This window comes from Zerene cesonia, chromosome 13, assembly GCF_012273895.1.
Source record: "Zerene cesonia ecotype Mississippi chromosome 13, Zerene_cesonia_1.1, whole genome shotgun sequence".
NCBI classification, from domain to species: Eukaryota; Metazoa; Arthropoda; class Insecta; order Lepidoptera; family Pieridae; genus Zerene; species Zerene cesonia.
In genome coordinates, this window is record NC_052114.1 from 3,173,355 (window position 1) to 3,192,301 (window position 18,947).

The 18,947-nt window shown below is 33.1% G+C and overlaps 1 protein-coding gene across 1 annotated transcript in view; it reads left to right on the forward strand.

Annotated features, from left to right (window-relative positions):
- Positions 1 to 599: 599 nt before the first annotated feature.
- LOC119831259 (cyclin-G-associated kinase) overlaps positions 600 to 18,947 on the forward strand; it is a 26,835-nt gene continuing 8,487 nt past the window's right edge. Inside the window, exons 1-12 of the mRNA XM_038354553.1 lie at positions 600 to 909; positions 3,283 to 3,687; positions 4,669 to 4,766; positions 5,608 to 5,833; positions 6,176 to 6,331; positions 14,016 to 14,226; positions 14,393 to 14,510; positions 14,939 to 15,157; positions 17,667 to 17,830; positions 18,178 to 18,261; positions 18,348 to 18,453; positions 18,806 to 18,942. Of these exons, the coding sequence (XP_038210481.1) occupies positions 777 to 909; positions 3,283 to 3,687; positions 4,669 to 4,766; positions 5,608 to 5,833; positions 6,176 to 6,331; positions 14,016 to 14,226; positions 14,393 to 14,510; positions 14,939 to 15,157; positions 17,667 to 17,830; positions 18,178 to 18,261; positions 18,348 to 18,453; positions 18,806 to 18,942 (2,057 nt within the window). The 5' untranslated portion in view covers positions 600 to 776. The remainder of the gene's footprint in view (positions 910 to 3,282; positions 3,688 to 4,668; positions 4,767 to 5,607; positions 5,834 to 6,175; positions 6,332 to 14,015; positions 14,227 to 14,392; positions 14,511 to 14,938; positions 15,158 to 17,666; positions 17,831 to 18,177; positions 18,262 to 18,347; positions 18,454 to 18,805; positions 18,943 to 18,947) is intronic.

Here is an 18,947-nt window from a genome sequence, read left to right on the forward strand (position 1 = left end):
GAAATTTTGAAAGAATAGAAAAAATTTGATCACGAGGCAGGATCCTGATCCTGCCTCGTGATCAAATTTTTTCTATTCTTTCAAAATTTCTCATTTATAAAGCATTTCAATGCTATAAAACTAAAAATTAAACTTTTACTTTTTTTCGTACATTTAGTTAGGCTTCGTTCAGACCATAGATTATTAAACTCTTATATACGGTTCAGACTGAGGCGAATCCAGTGTGGAACTTGGGACACGATTCGCTTGCGTCTAATGTGTCAGCTGTAATTTTTAAAAACGTGTACACACATTGCTGTTCTACCGCGCCATATCACTATTCCACTCTGTGCACCCCGCAGTTTTAAGTGCAGCAGTTGTTATATTTTATATGATAATAATATTTAATAATGTTATATTTTATATCATAATGAGATTTAAATATTATTTGACAATTACCTCTTTATATTAATAAACCACCTACATATATATGTATAGGTATTATTTTAAAAATAATTTTTAAAATAAAATATTATCGATTTTAATAGATGAATAAAAAAAAAAATAAACTACTCTAGAGCATCACTATTTGTGTCAGCAATCGGCATTCAGTCATCAGTGGAATGACGTATGTCGTTTGTCGTATCTGTCTGCCAATCTGCTGTTCTATTAATTTTTCTTTTCAATCACTATCTTTTCGCGTTTAAAATATAAAATGGCTAAGGCCATGTACAAGTGTTAACATTATTAATTTATTATTTTTACGTTGTGTTAATGTTTCAAAGTAATAAGCAAAAATGAGTGTGTTCAAATCTGCAATGGGGTACTTCAGCTCTGGAAGTGCCAACGGGGGCAGTGATAATGATTTTGTTGGTCAATTTGTCGAAATCGGAAACATGAAACTTAGGGTCAAAAAAGTTATAGCAGAGGGTAAGTAACTTATCAATGTCGATATAGTTTCTATAGATTAATATATTTTTATTCATGTCCTAATCAAGACACTCATATTATATACATTAGGGGGCGGTGGGTTCATTGTCTAACAAAAAACATTCCAACGATATTTGTTTGAAAATGTTATTGCATTGATGTATGTATATGAGGATAAGTTCTTTCAATGTTCTTTGGCCCTTATTGACACTTTAAATGATGTACATTTTTCTCCTATTCTACTTTTTAAATTACACAATTTACTTTTTACTGTATAATACATAAAAATATATTAGTGTTAATTACACATTAAATAATATTTTATATATTATGATATTTAAAAATGTTTCATAGTGCCATATTTTTAAATCATAATCATGACTTCCTTAATTTGTTATGCTTTCACATCCTAATGGGTTTTATAACAAAGTTAAGTAAATATAATAGCACTTGGAAGGTTTCCAATCACTTTTTATTGATTAAAATAAATAAGTTATATATAGGGTTTTAAACTCAAAATTTTAAAGTTTAGAATTCTAAATTACTATTAGGCCTATTATACATTAGATATGTAAATAAATAATATTAACCTATTACTATTAATATTTGAAGCCTGATTATTCAATATGAAATCATATTAAATGTACTGCATACAGTAGATACGCAAGAAATCTGACAAGCATGTTGAAGTGTAGTACCTTACAATAAAATTTGTTGAACTTTGAAGTGCTACACATAGAGCCCTGAATCCATATAGAATTTTTAATATAATATTTACATAAGAGTACATTTTTATGCTGCGGTGGACTAGTCGTTCACCTGATGGTAATCTATCATCATTGCTCATGAAAATTTGCAGAGGTGCTAGGGGCTTAGAAAATGAGTTGCCCGCTTTTAAGGGGTAAGGGAGATGGAAAGGATAGAACAGGGGAGTAATGGAATGTACTGGGAAGGGAGACTAATAAGGATAGAGGACTACCAAAAGGATACAGTACCATTTAATTAGACAAATAGCAGATACAATGATAAGATAAGAGGATAGGCATAGTTAATTCTGCTTCAGAAGTTAAATCATACTTCATCATGTATGTCGAAATTAGAGAGAACATGTTTTATTATAAAATTCATTCAGATATGAAAGTCTAATGAAAGTATCTTAGCAATTGGGTTCAAAACAATATCTTTGTACCTTGCCCAATATTAGCGGCATGTATCCATACTAATATTATAAATGCGAAAATAGCTCTGTCTGTCTGTTACTTAATCACGCCTAAACCACCGAACCAATTTGCATGAAATTGGGTATAGAGATATTTTAATACCCAAGAAAGGACATAGCCTACTTTTTATGACGAAAAAAGGTTTGGGGATGTAAATATGTAATAATAGGGGATGAAAGTTTGTTATTGTGAAACCAATTTTGATGAAATTTTGTATGACGATGGAGGAAACTTGGGGAAGGACCTACCATGCTTTTTAGAAGAAACAGTTTTAGGTCCAGACCTTGGGAAAGTCTTTATAGGCTACCCTTACCATGTCGCGCGATATAACCGAATTCCACGTGGGCGAAACTGGGGGGGAAAGCTAGTAGGTTATAAACTGTATAATCAAGCAAAATTAAAAAAAAAAAAAGTATTTTGAAGTTATTGACATAGTGGATTACATGAGACGACTGATCATCCCAGGGCTTAATACCATGGATGAACTTTTTCTTTTTTTGATCAAATCAATATTTCAATTCAAATTGATGTACCTAAGGATGTTATTCTAAATGTCCGATTGGACTGAATTCTTTTGGTTTAAACTGTCCCATTCTAGATTTCAAGATCAGCTCCAGAATTACTTCATATATCTTTAATAAAGTTCTCCATTGTATCTGCCTCTGTCTGTTCACAATAAACTCGAAATCTATTGTACAAATTTTCATTCTGTTTTTACTTGTGAATAGATTGGTTTTGGGGGAAAGTATATGGGTGAACAAAATTTATATAATTCCTTTTTTTTAAAGCTATGATTAAATTTGGTCTAGTAGATGGTTTAGTTTTTTAATAATAACTGAAGTTGCGTTTTTACCTTATGTGCATGGAAGCGTTAGCGTTAGTCCGCCAGACTGTTTTTTGAAATAAATTATGTCTAAGTAACAGAAACATCATAAACACCCTTATGAACAACCCTCACGAACCCGTATAGAAAGTATTTAAAAATATGTCATTATTTGTTACTCCTCTGCAAAGCACTGATTGTAAATAGTGATATTTTACCTACACATGTTCTATTAATAGTATTCTCATTTACAATTATTTTTAGTAAATGAGGTGAAGGTTTAGCGGTATCAGGTTGTAACACTAATTACAATTTCTCACTTTCTTGCAGGTGGTTTTGCATTTGTATTTGTTGCTCAAGATGTTGCATCTGGAACGGAATATGCCTTAAAGAGGCTAATGGCAGCGGATGAGCAGGCCAATAAAAATATTATACAAGAAATTAGTTTACTAAAGAAGCTTTCCGGACACCCTAATATAATTAAATATATAGCTGCCTCTTTTATTGATAAAACGAAAACAACTCATGGGATGAGTGAATATTTGTTACTAACAGACTTATGTAGTGGAGGCAGTCTAATGGAGGCTTTACAGAACAGAGGGCAAGCATTCCCCTTACCGACCATAGTGAGAGTGTTCTATCAAGCTTGTAAGGCTGTGCAACACATGCACGTCCAAGTTCCGCCGATAGCTCATCGTGATCTCAAATTAGAAAATTTTCTAATATCTAATGAAGGTAGATTAAAATTTTTATGCATTAGCTAACATATCATTATTAGTAAAATAATTCATATTGATTTGTAGGAACAATGGGATTGTATTTCGATTATTGGTAGGTAAATGCTGTCAGTCCTCTCAATATCACGAAGTCAGTATGTAGTAAATTAGGGTCTTTATTATATCACTCTTATAATTGAGTAATTTTAATGACGCCACCTAATTTACCTTTTTTACCTAATTTAACTATATTTTCAGTTCGTCTCTCTTCACGCCTAAACCACTGAACCGATTTGGATGACATTTTGGATGAATTCGAAAAAATATATTTTCAGACCGAAGAGATGATAAAGGATAGTTTGTGTAGCAGAGATTCCACTCCTGTATATCTTTTCCTTTGATTTGACTGAAAAATTTATAGATATCTTAGTGTATTATGATCTTTATAATTGTGGGCTTTGATTCGACGCAATTTGGCGCAGTAGTCTGGGTCACTACTCATTGCGCCAATCAGTCGCCAATATTGTTATTAAATGTGGCTAGTCTTGTTGTATTTGTGATTTTGTTTATAAAATTATTCTTAGATAAAAAATAATTATTATGATGTATCTTTTCATGATCCCACATACAATAGAGTTTTAGGTCACATAGTAGACACATATATTTCTGAATTGTTTTCATAGATTAATTAAATAAAGCTTTCTTAAGAGGGTTGCTGTCTCTAAAATAGATAAAATTTAAGACCTTTTACTTTATGTGAAGAAATCCGATGGAATTCAGCGATTAAAAAAGCCCAAAACAGTTTTTTTTTTTATTTTTAAACATAAACGATTTTTATGAAGAAAATAATTTCAATAAAAGATGATTCCAATAAGAGATCTCAAAGCTGGCGCAATTAAATGTATAAAGCTAAATTATCTAATGTACAAACATTAGATAAAAATGATACGGATTCCTATTTAGGTGCTGCAGATGTAATTTTCAATAAGCAATGTTTTAGGTACAATAAAGTTGTGTGATTTTGGTTCTGCAACAACCGAGGTATATACCCCCAATCCCTCATGGAGTGCAAATCAAAGGAACATGCTAGAAGAAAATGTAAGTAAAAAATAAAACATTTTATTTTCATTAAATTACGCATAGCAAGATCAGAGGTTGTTGTGATTAAAGATGAATACATTAAAAATTCTTTACTGTACACCATATAAAGTACAATTTTATTTGGGTTTTATTAGGCGGTTTTGTTGCTAACAGCGACCTCTACCAGGCAACCTAATGGCAAAACAAAATCCGAGTTATAGTGGAACGAAAGTTTGTAAGTATGGATGGATAGATGTATGAATGTTTGTTATACTTTCACGCGAATACAGCTTATCGTATCTGTATGAAATTTGGTAAAGAGATAGATTATGGTCTGGATTAGCACATAGGCAACTTTTTACCGGGTACCACGTGAGTGTCGACCTAGGTTATAGCTAGTGACTTATAAAGTACCTATGTAAATATTTTACCAATTATGTATATTCCATGGAGCAGGATGTGAAATAACTGCTACAATTTGGGCATAGTTCCAAACTGTTTGTTTGGCAAATTTCAAATGGAAAATAGGTATATTGTACTATAACATAATTTTATAAGAATATTTAAGGTACCAATTACTACCGTCGCTCTAACACCGGATCGAAGTAATCTTTTTAATTATGTATCTTTTTACAAGTAGCCGAAGTTGATCGAAGAGCCGCTTAAAACTTTACTGAACTTGTCATCACTTTAGACCGGATTTGTATACGCCCGCGATATATAAAGGTTCTCAGATGATATATCAATAATCTTGACTCTGCTTAACACTTCCGTCCATTGTTACTATTTGCCTTGACTCTCAAGCAGCACACTAACCAATGAGGCGATTACGTAAATTAAATCGCTTCTCACATTGCAGCTGGCCCAATTCACAACACCGATGTACAGAGCGCCAGAAATGTTGGACACATGGGATAATAGGAAGATAGACCATGCGGTCGATATCTGGGCTCTCGGCTGTATATTATACACTCTGTGTTATATGCAGCACCCGTTCGAGGACTCTGCCAAATTAGCTATACTGAATGGCAATTACACTTTGAACCCGAATGATCAGCGTTACAAATGTTTCCATGAAATAATAAGTAAGTGCTTCGGTGTGTTAGATTGATGGTGATGATTGTTAGATTTGTTAAATTGGCATGTTTTTTTTTTATTTTAAATTTTTAAAGAGTTGTTTAAGGAATATTTAGTTTTGTATTGTACGGTATTAAAAATTTTCCTGTCATAAGTATTTCAAGAAATTAAAAAAAATCAATAAATTGTTATTAAACATTTATTTGTATACATATGTCCATTTAAAATTTTATTCCCAAATTAATTGTTAGCGCTACACCCATATATAGTAGCAACCTTTTTTCTCCTCAAAAAAAAGAACGTGTTTAGAGCTGAAGCAAATACTAAAACGCAGTGTTATTTGTTGCTAGGTGGTTGCCTGACGGTGAACCCCGACGTGCGGATGTCGATAAGCGGAGTGCTGGAGCGGCTGGCGGCCATAGCGGAGGCACAAAACGTCAATATGAAGCAACCACTCAAATTTGAGCGTAAAAAAGTTGAACAATCTGTGGCCACTAGCTCGCCAGGTAATAAGAAGTCAAGTAAATATTACACTACCATATCTTAAAACGCGCGCCGCGAGAATCGCGAACGAAAACGATGCGTATGCGTTTACTTTTTTTTTTTTTTTAATTTTCACGCGCCCGATGCGCACGCGCACGCGGTACATCGTTTTGCATTTATCGAGCTAAAAATGGTCAAGTATTTTTTGACTTTTTACACTCAAATTTATTATTTCAATTTCGTTCTGTTTTTATTGAATAGTTTCATAGAGGTTAATTTGACGGTAAAATGTGAGATGTCTTTACATTCCAATGTTTTTTTTTTTTCGACAAAACGAAACATCGCCAAAGGTAAGAATATTGATCGTCGAACGAAAAAAAGGTAGTATAGCATTTATTTGACTTTTACATATTTCTTTTTTTTTACATTTTAAATGTGTTACATTAGCTACCATATTATAATTTTTTCAATAACAATATGTAGGTATAGTTTATAAATAATTGTCACAAGTGCAATAAAAGGCTAACTCATCATTATATAATTATAATGGTATAAATGAGCTTTAAATAAATAAAAAAAAAGTATTTTTCAAAAGATATTTACAGCTCGATTACCATATTGAACTTATGAAACAGTCTTCAAAACGAATTACATGCTGGGATTGTCGCAAGTTAAATATAATAATATATAATACACATTAGAAGAATATCTCTAATAATCTACTCAATATAATGATGCAAAATATATTTTAATATTTGCAACACATCGCACTTTCCAAAGCTTTGTACATTCCTGCGTATATTTAATTCCCAAAAGCCATTGAACTATAAATATGGCTATAATATATTAGGAATAATTAAAAACTTATTTTTTATAATATAAGACATCGTTTCTATTAAAAAGTCATTATGTGCCTAGACATAAATGCATTCCATCGTTTCATTTGATACGAATGTATAATTTCCATAGGGAATATATTAACACTTTTATATAATTAAACATAATTATTTATTATACTTGTATATAAATCATACTAGTCACAATATTAGTCTTTTATTCGTGGTTTCTCTTGTAAATGGCTCGCTAATGGATGTAGATTCGCACGGATTTATTCGGGAAGTGATATATATTTCATTTTCCATACCATATCACCTGGCAGATGTCCAAACAAATAGTTTTTTAGATATAACACACGAGAAAGATAAAATAACGTGTAATTTTGAAAAGAAACCATCAAACATAAATAGAACATTAAAGCCTCGAATTTATGGTAATGATTTTGTTAAGCTACAGTTGATAAACATTGTTGGTGAGTGGCTAAAATTTCGCTTGCAATATTTAAATCGATCCTAGCTGACCCGACAAACGCTCTTCTGCCTTACGCTTATCATTTAGGGGTGTGAAAAATAGACGTTGGCCGATTCTCAGACCTACCCGGTGTGCACACAAAATTTCGAAAAAAAGTCAATCCAGCCGTTTCGAAAGAGTATGAGAACGCATATTGTAACACGAGAATTTCATAGATTGTCTACACGGCTGCCTGCTTTTATTAAAACACTACCTGAACGTGTCGATTCAACTTAGTTTCAAAGGAAATGTACACTATATATTTTACCTTGAGTCGGTGACGTAACTTTTCCAAATCTAAATTTATTAAATTATCATTAAAGTCAAACAACGGCCTTATTTACGCAATGGTAGCCTTAAAACAACTACATCTCCTCCCCCTTAATCCTCGACGGCTTTATTTTCCCGAAAAAGATCTTATATACCTACTCGCGGTCCGCCCCAGCTTCGCCCGTGGTACATATATAGCCTATATCCTTTCTCAATAAATGGGCTATCTAACACTGAAAGATTTTTCAAATCGGACCAGTAGTGCCTGAGATTAGTGCGTTCAAACAAACAAACTCTTCAGCTTTATAATATTAGTATAGATGAATAGAAAATTAAATAAATCCATCCAACGCATCAGGCGTGAAACGGTATATACTACATAGCACAAGGCAAGACTTCGTATTGTGGTTCTGAATCGTGCCTTATGTCTGTCTTGGGAATGTTACTTGAAACGAATAATTCTTTACATATAGATGTCATAATAATATTGGAGTTGAGTGTTTCTTATTTAAATCTAAACGTTAAGGAATATTGGCCTAAATTTGAAACTAATTAATACACTAATATTGTGACCGTGGTATGGTTATTAACATCGTGATTTTAAATTAATTATTATTATTTAACATTTGGTTACCTATTATTATAATGAATTTGCAATTCGCACTAACATACGGTGGCTTGATAAAATCGCACCAAAACTTTTTGAATGTGTATACTTTCGCTGTTATGTGTAGTATGAACACCAGTGTCTTAACCAAATTATGGACAATATAAATACGTAATGTGGTTGGTACAAATTTTCGCTATTTGGTGGAATACTATGTTAATGTTAACGCTCAATTAAAAGATTCTTCAGACGTAATGCTTGAGAGTGAGATTCCTTAAGAAGTAACAAATAAGATATAGTTTTTCGTCTTAAATTATCGGCAATTTTTGTAAAAATAAATATAACTTGAGCTTTAACAATAATATAGCGTTGAATAATAATATAATTATTATCACAAATAATAAAATGTCACTTCACATGCGAGCGGACATAGGTATAGTCGTGAACTATGTTCTATTTCATATATTTTATTTAACCACATACTGTGTTTAAAGAGAAATAAATGAAAATGTTGTAATCATTAGCTTTGTTTTTTATTTTAAATACAAATACTTCATAGCAGGAGTACTAAGTGATTGGGCGTTTCACGAGGATGAGGGTAAAATATATCAGTTTATGTTTGTCACTAACACTTGTATTTGTACTACTAACGCTTGATGGCTAGAATCATTTAATAAAGCAGATAATGATATGATCATAATAGTTCTCAATAGTCCAGACATTATAAGTTTTGGTAGTAAAAATGTATACGAACACAGCTTTCAGTTTTAATTGTGAAATAAGTTTTAAATGTGAAATGATATTGGCAATAACTCCTGTTCAAGTGTGTGTCGTAAGTTAACTTTCAGTACTTGTTTACATATTATATACAAGTAGTACAGTAAATTTTTGTATAAATAAAGCGTAATTACGTTTGGCTATCATAGCAATTTTGTTTTAGTTCATCAAAACGAAAATCCTTTCGTTTTGTATATATCCATATAAATACCTTATGACATACATTTCGCTTAGGGCTACACATACATAATTGGAAGCATGGGTTGACTGATATATGCACTTCATCATGCTGTGCTAATGAATTTAATATCCAAGATAAGTTAAAATACTAATTTTCATTGAAAAGCCAATAAAAGAGTTTCATTTAAAGAGTATGCACTGTAGTATTTAAAAACACGCACAAAAAGTACGCAATTAGAAGACATGTTATGTTCATTATATTTAAACCAAATAACACCTAAATTTGATTTAGATTTACTGTGTTTCAGCGTTCCGCACTTTTAGGTGTTTAAGAGCACCATTAATTGTTAGCATTAGATAATTATCGATAACCTTTACGATACGTAATTTTAGAAAACGTATTATTTAAAGTGTGAAGTTACAGCTAGGTGTATAATTTACTCGCGATTAGTTGTTACAGGTATTAAATTTGTTTAATCTATAAAAAATAAAATAGTTTCTACTGTCTACCTATATTTATAAATACAGACTGTACTTTTTGTTTAAAAAAAATTATAATTTGCAGTCTTGAGCACATGAATTTACGGTAATTTTGCTAACATTCAAGTAACCATAGAAACTCAGAAGTTGTATCCACTGTATCTATCTAAATAAAACTTATTAAATTAGTTTTTTTTTATAGTATACAGGCAGTGTAAGATTGTATCCTATTCTCAACTTTATCTTCTTTATGTTAGAAGCTATTGTCACTAGATTCTTGAAACCTCGTCTACTTTTTATTGTACCTTCCTTTGCATGTATATCTTAGTCTCAGCTTCTTCTGTTTTGTTAGAGATAAGCTCATTTATTGCATGTTTGTGTCTGCCTACTTATCAAAAAGTCTCGAAATCAATTTTTACCTCTGTTTCCATATAGATACAGTAGCTTTTGGTATATCTTATTGTCTGCAACCAGTATAAAATGAGATATTGAAATTAATAAATTTAAATGAATGTAGTCATGAACGTCGAGACTTTTTGATCCTGCGCCACGATACTGTATCAATATGTATCACGTTTTCTTTTCATTTTAGGTGTTTTCAACTTTTTCGGGTGCCCGATTGCTTTCTCGTTTAAATGACCCGTCTACGCATGCGTCCCGCGCCGCTCGCACTTGACCGCTTGCTAGATTACGGACATGCTCGCAATGATGAGTATTGTTTTCATTTATTCGTTTCTTATCACGTTATTGTTGTTTTGTGGCAAATATTGTTGGGAAATGCTTGAGCGATTTGTACTATTTGGACTTGAATATATAAAAATAACAAGGCTTACTGAAATCGGACACAACAATTAAGCATCAGGTATTTGTGTTGTTTTTCAACTATATTTGCCACAACATAAGAGCAATGTGAAATGATCTAGTAGGTAGCTAAATTGCTCAAATATTTTAACATAACCTCTTTTATATATCGCGTATTATAAAAGCAAAAAAAAAGTCGCGTTTAATTCCATTTTAATTGTATGAATTATACTTACTTACTTTTTTACGATTATTAAATTATTTTGACCAACGTGAGTACGTATAGTTACCTATATAGACATTCGGAGCATTTTCATTAATAAGTATTTTTACTTAATAAATCATGATTTTATTGTTTTTATTAATCTGTTAGCTAAATGTATAAGTAATATATTTGTAATATTGACGAAAAAACTATTTTTTTATTGTGAAGTGCTTATGTCTGATTGGTACTTCTATATATTCTTAAATTTACGGAAACGCAAAGCTCAAATGTAATGAAATTCATTGTAACTTAATAATGGAATAATAATAAGACAATAATATTAATCATTCCAACAAGTATTATACGAAATGAAAGAATAATATGTAAGTCGATCAGTATTCTAAGATTGTTGATAGATATAAAATAGAAAACTTTCCAAAAATTTCACTCCTTAATGTATATTAAGAATATTTTGTTTTTCATGGTTTTTTTTTAATTAGTACTATGAGTTAATTGAGTGATTATTTTACGCGCTGTGAATTAAACGTGTTTTGTTTTGTTGTTCATCTTTATTTGTTAGAAATTAAGGCAATGATATATTATTATCTTTTTTTTTTTTTTAATCTCGGTGCTAAATTTATTGGCACCATAGAAAAATGTGTAGCCTTCTTCCATTACGGATTAAATTGGCCTTCAAAAAGAGTGTCACAGTTAAAAATAATTATATTGAACATTACATAACAGGCAGGCTAACTAAAATGGATAACGATTGTCCAATTAAATTAATTACTATTTTAATCGTATTTCTAGTATTTTACCATTGCTTTCAACAGTCTTAATAATAATATTGTACACTGCGTACAATAGCATGTTACCATAGTGTGATCATTCCATTTAGTTAATAAATTTTATATTATTTTATTAAGGAATATGGAAAGTTTAGTATAGGACTTCCAACATCACATATAATTTTATCGTATAACACGTATTTATAATTTTGTGTTTATACATGTAATATTTATACGAGCCTGACTTTAATAGAGCGTTTTATTGAACGTCATGGAGCTAGGATATATTTCTATTAATTTATTCATAAAGGCACTAAATTTGTATTTTTATTGTACATTATTTTAGGTGGGCTTTGTTTTTGGGCAGCACAATTCTGATGTATTTGAATTATTCTAGTAGAAGAGGTTTTCATTCCATTATTATATATTTTTGTTTTATAATATGATACGATACTAAATTTCATATGTTTGTGATAGTAATTTAAATGAAAATGTGAAATTAATAATTATGCTCTTACTAATCGCCGAGGCTATATATCATGTTTCTGAATTAGTATACACTATGAGAGTATTTATTATTTTATTTATGAAACATTTCGAGTGTGATTAATTTGTTTGCTCACAACTTACACTTTATTATAAAACATTCAACTAAGAATAGGATATATTCAGCGCCATTTTGTAACGTCATAGGTCAATTCATAAGAATTAATAATCTAATTCGAGAAATAGCGTTTGTATTTAAATTTGGTATTACATTCCGCTATAGAAATGCTAAAAGTGTCTTAGTAAATTGTATTTTTCAAATGACATTCGTCACGAAAATGTCACATAAAGGTTATTCACGTTCCTATTCTTAGTAGAATCGCATAGTAAATTGTCTAAATACTTAATTTTTTTTTTAGTTAATATAGGACAGAAACAATCATTATTAAGTATTGTTATCTACAATACCTACATTTAATATGTTAAGAGCAAGATTACCGTTGGATCGTTTGTAATTTGCGTGAAAATTACTCGTAAGTTTTGCAATATAACTATCTGATGATTATGATTCCCTAATCAAAAATATTTATTTAAAATTTACATTTTGTTACGTAGTTGATAGATGAGCAATATTTTTGTTACTATTAGTAATGTAAGTGATTTGAACTTTGTAAGGTATTTAAATTATCAATAAACATGTAAAATAATGACATAGTTTTATTGGACGTAGTTTTAAGCATAGACATAGGTCTATACAACTATATTGAGGTGTCAATTAAATAACACAGATTCTAACCGCATTTTATGCTAAGTAATGCGTTCTGTTTGAAGATTTCGCTATTTGTTGGTTATGAAAAGTGTTTAGTTTCCGATACCAAATAATTTAGTTATCATATTCTCGATTGTAATTTTGTTGTGTTTGGTGATTTTTTTTATTTGAAAGCTGGTGCATTTCGTGTGGTCCTATTTATATTTGTTTTAGTTCAAACAGTTTGAAGTCGGTTTAGTTTATTGTTAAAACATTTTTTTTTTTTGTATACATATGCAACGTGTACTTTATTTTCTGAGATGTATTACAAACACAAAACGAACATATCCTTTTTTAATACTTCATATTAACACACTGATACTTGTACAAATTTATTGATGATTTTAAAGGGTAACAACATATTGGAAAGTATTGTTTCTAACAATGAAAATATAAACATAATAAAATAGAACTTAATACAATAGATGTACCACAATCAAAATATTTCGCATTTTTTTTAATTTAATGAAAATCAATCGTTCTTTCTCGTGTATTTTTCTCGCAATACAAACTAGAACGCGGCTCTTAAATTTCTCCCTTTACTTTACACATTTGAGCCTCAGGACAAAATTTATATTAACTATTTAACTAGTTAAATAGGGCCAAACGTATGAACTTCTTCACCAAACACTCTGATACTAACGCGTTATTCTAAAATGCTTCATAGAGGTTCATACGTTTCGACTGTCAGCACCGATCGTCACGTGCCATCAGTGGGACTCTAAAACCACCCTAAAATATCGTATCTTCCAACACAACTCAGCTCTAATGATTTATAATACTTCAAAGACTACTGACAACCAACGAAAATATTTTAATTGTTTAAAAACATGCCTTTTTTCAACTCTACAAAGGCCACCAACCACCTGTGAATAACAGTTTTAACTCCATCCACATACCACTAATATTGAGCTATTCGAATAAATGAATATTATTAAAGTCACTTACAACATTCCAGGCGTCAAAGACAACGGGCCCACGATCCCCGAAGCGTCCCGGCCGCCGGAGCCGGCGCGCCCGCCGCCGCCCGCGCGCCCCCCCGCCGCGCCCCACTACGCGCCCGCACAGCCCCCCTCGGGGGGACTGTTCTCCTCGATCAAAGATGGCGCTGGCAGCTTCTTGAAGAACTTGAAGGACACTTCTTCGAAGGTTATGCAGACTGTGCAGCAGTGAGTTGACTTCTTTGTGGAATAGCTATGGAATTTATATTAAATGTAGAGGATTTATATTAAACTAGCGGTCCGCTCCGGCTTCGCCCGTGGTACATAATATATAATAACTATAAAAAGCATATAAAATGTGAATAATATCGATTAAAATTAATTTACGTTTCAGATCAATAGCTCGAGCGGATTTGGATATCAGCTATATAACAAGTCGTGTTATTGTGATGTCGTATCCATCAGACTTACTGGAGAGCGCTTACAAAACCAATCACATTGAGGATGTCCGGGTATGTGATAATATTGTTGCATTTGTATAACTTGTCATATAATTGAATTAACTAATTGACTTACATATGATACACTCGTATATCAAATTTTAATTGTACGGCACTAAGAAAGAAAAGTTTTAATACCGACGACATATCGTCGTCGTCGTCGTCGTCGACATATATGTGAAATAATATTATGTTCTTTTTAGGGTTCCGTACAAGAAGGAAAAAACGGGACCCTATTACTGAGACTTCGCCGTCTGTCCGTTCGTCTATCACCTCATAAAATGAGATAATGTATATATGTTGGTTAAGCAACGATTGGCACGGTCATAAATTGGATGGGTGACCAATTTATTATTTTTGGCATTTGCTCTTTAGTTTGCTTGGAGTCTTTCCTCAGTATCGCGATTCCGACTCGCACTTGACCGATTTGAAATATCCAGCTGTACCTGGAGAGCCACCACCCGGGCGGCAAGTACTGCGTGTACACGGCGCACGACGCGAAGGCGCGCTTCCCGCGGCGGCAGCTGGTGACGGACGCGTCGCTGTGGCCGAGCGACGAGCACCGCGCGCCGCTGCTGGCGCCCTGCTACGCGCTGCTGCAGCACATGTACCAGTACCTGGGCCGGGACGACAAGAGCGCGCTCGTCATCGCCTGCCCGGTGAGGATTGCTTTTCGTGCACCCTTTTGTCATTTATCTCTTTACTTACTCATCGTAGCTGTCAGATCGGATATGCAACAGCTTGCAGCAGCTTTCGGCTGAATGTTTTGACATTGACAGCTTTTTTACACTGGTGGGATGCGAGCGACTTTTTGGATTTAAGCCAATGGGATAGAACCTTCTATTTGGGTTTAGGCCACGGTAATAGAATAAATTTTGGAACGGTGAACAGGTTCGTTACGCAACGCGTAACGATGCTCGCGCCATGGTTAGATTATTTTAAATTATCCCTTCTACCGAGCGTTCCGATTGCACACTTTTTTTTTGTTCTTGTAAACATGGTAAGATATCAATGTAGATATGTGTGTTCAGTTTGTTTTGACGATATATGTTCTTTGTTTATCGATATAACCAAAACTTTATTGGCATATAGATGAAAATTGTGTTTTAATAGAGAAGCTAATTGCAAATTCTGAGGATTCTATTGTAAAAGCTTTACAAGAATTAAAATCACAGGCCATTGGTGTCGATGACATATCATTAGATATGTTCCATCCGACATCTACAATGTCTTTAACAGTACTAGTGGACATAATAAACAGTTCCATAGCATCTAGTACTTTTCCCGTATTGTGGCAACATGCAATAGTAAAACCTTTGCCAAAAAAAGAGAATCCTGTAGTAGAAAAAGATCTCCGTCCAATTAGCATTTTACCCTGTTTGTCAAAGGTACTTGAGAAAATTATCTATAAGCAAGTGATAACGTATCTTGAAGACAATAATATACTGCCTGATTTGCAATCTGGATTTCGCAAGCACCGAAGTACGGCTACAGCGCTAACTGATGTGCTGGACAATATTCTGAGTGCGCATGATAGTGGCAGGGGAACGTTGTTGGTGTTGTTAGATTACTCACGTGCTTTCGATACTATCAGCGTTCCATTGCTATTGTCTAAGCTATCTTTCTATGGTTTCAGTCCGCAATCGGTAGCGTGGTTTAATAGCTATCTTGGTGGTAAGCGGTGCCAAACAGTTGCGGTAAATAAGGAGAATGGATCTGTTTCTTTTTCAAAATGTACAGCTGTTACGAGGGGTGTGCCACAGGGATCTATACTCGGTCCATTACTGTTTATTCTTTATAGCGCTGATATTTTTGACTGTATACATCACTGTAAGTACCATGCTTATGCTGATGATATACAATTGTACATCTCTTTCGATCCCTCGCATACAGTAGCGTCAACCGCAAAACTAAATAGCGATCTGGATCGTATATCTGCTTGGTCTCGTGAGAACTCACTAGTGCTTAACAAGGGTAAAACAAAATATATGATTTTGGGCACTCCCAATATGGTCCGTAGGATTGAGTGTGAGAATCCGATAGTTGCCGTTGAAAACAGTCCAATAGAACGCGTCAACGAGGCTCGGAACTTGGGAGTTATCTTTGATGAAAATCTTCGTTTCGAAAAGTACGTAAATACAACTATTGCTAATTGTTTTTATCGCCTTAAGCTGCTGTATCGCATTCGGCAACACCTAAACGTCGATGTACGAATCCGTCTCTGTGAGAGTTTGGTACTCTCAAAGTTTAATTATGCCGACGTTATGTATGGACCTAGGTTATTATGCCGTAGTAAAAATGCAATACAGCGTGTTCAGAACGCTTGTGCTCGTTTTTGTTGGGACGTTCCTCCTCGGACGCATATTACTCCGTACTTGGTAGAAGGTAGGTGCCTAAAAATGGAAAGTCGTAGGAGGTTACACCTCGCGTCACTTCTTTTTGGAGTAGTTTTGACTAAAGCACCTAAATATCTATATGGCAAGCTAACATGGATGGGGGACGGGAGCGGTTATGATACCCGTTCTTCCTTTTCTAAATTAGCCATTCCGAGGAGTTCAACAGCTGCTTTCCGGGGAAGTTTTAAGTATTCTGCAACCAAGTGTTGGAACAATATTCCACCTCCAATATTAAACTCCAAGTCATTGAAGATTTTCAAATCTAAATATAAACAATATTTATTACAGCAAATCAAACCTTAGTTGTGTATTGTTTTTACCCCATTATGTTATGTAGGTATATTATTCATCTATTTGTCTGTTCATTAATCTTTTATGTATTATTATAGAACATTTTATTTATTTATTTATATAAATCTATCAGTTATATGTATTTATATAATTAATATGTATTTCAATACGTCTGCCGCTCCAACTGTCACAGAGGGGGGCCACTGAAAATCAGTGTGGCAACTGCGTTGCTGCGTAGGCTGAGTGGCTACCCCATTTGGCTCCACTTTATGTCTCTCGTTTTTATATTTATTTCTATATTATTTGTTTTTATATATATATATTTTCTTTTTTCATTTTTCTTTGTTTAATTGTTTTTTTTTGTATAAGCTTTTTTATTGTGATGTTTTGTGTTCATTATTGTATTGTTTTGTTCTAAGTTTATTGTTTTTTTATTTTTTTTAATTGTAATTCTGTGGAGTCAAATAAAAGTTTCTTTCAGGATGGAAAGTCTCGATCTGCAATGCTGTTGTGTGGGTTACTGTTATATGCGAAATTAGTGACCGTACCCGAAGACGCCCTTCAAATATTTGCTGTAAAGCGAACACCTATTAATATGACACCGAGCCAATTGCGATATCTGTATTATTTGCATAATATTGTCAGGTGAGCTAATTAATATTTACAATATATTTACAACATAAGCAACTAGAAAGTAAGTTTCAACAATTTAAATTATGATGTACTCCATTGTACGATGGTTATTCCGTAATAGTTTTTAGATTTCGAGTTCCATTTATCTGCAATAAAGTTTACTTAGAAAGACCACTTAATTTTCATTTTTTTCGGCTTTATCAGTTCATTCATAGACGCTAAATGAAAATATGATATAAATGAAACACAAATTTAAGGCACCCACCCATGCATAGAGATTCCAATACGTACGCGTATACGTATACGTGCACATTTTATCTTCATCTTTAATGTATTTTGTACGTTTTTTTTTTTTTCAGACCAGAACCAGTGTTACCTCATTTCAGACCAGTTTCCTTAGTATCACTTACAATACAACCAGTGCCATTATTTACTAAAGCAAGGTATGTCTGCAAAGTATCAGAAATTTGTTCCTCTAAATTCTGATTAATATAAACTTGAGAATGAATTGATTACATTTAATTGGCAGAGACGGTTGCCGACCGTACCTAGAAGTGTTCAACGAAGATAGAATAATCTCTCCCCCGTTACGGAGCTACGAGAGTTTGCACCTTTATAATATGGCTGAAGGAAAGGTATGTGAATAGTTTTTACTGGAATCATTAAAATTTATCTAGTGTCAATAGTTTTGATACATTTAGATAGAAACAAATAAATGATAGCTTTAATTAAATTTGATATTATGAGTTATAATTCCTGAGAATTTTTTCTATTCTTTCAAAATTTCTCATTTATAAAGCATTTCAATGCTATAAAACGAATAATTAAAAGTTTTAATTCCTTTCAATATATTGCATATTCAGAACTAAATAAATGTTTATATATACAATAACATCTATTCAACTACTCCGAATATAACGCGTGCGAAGCCGCAGGCAAAGGCTAGTTTCCGTATAAATATATAAAGCAGCGAGCGCCGCACCGCAGGTGACGCTCCCGCTGGACGCGACGGTGGCGGGCGACGTGCTGGTGGTGGCGTACCACGCGCGCCAGCAGCTCGGCCGCCTGCAGCGCGTGCCCATGCTCGCCGTGTCCTTCCACACCGGCTTCCTGGCGTACGACCAGCACG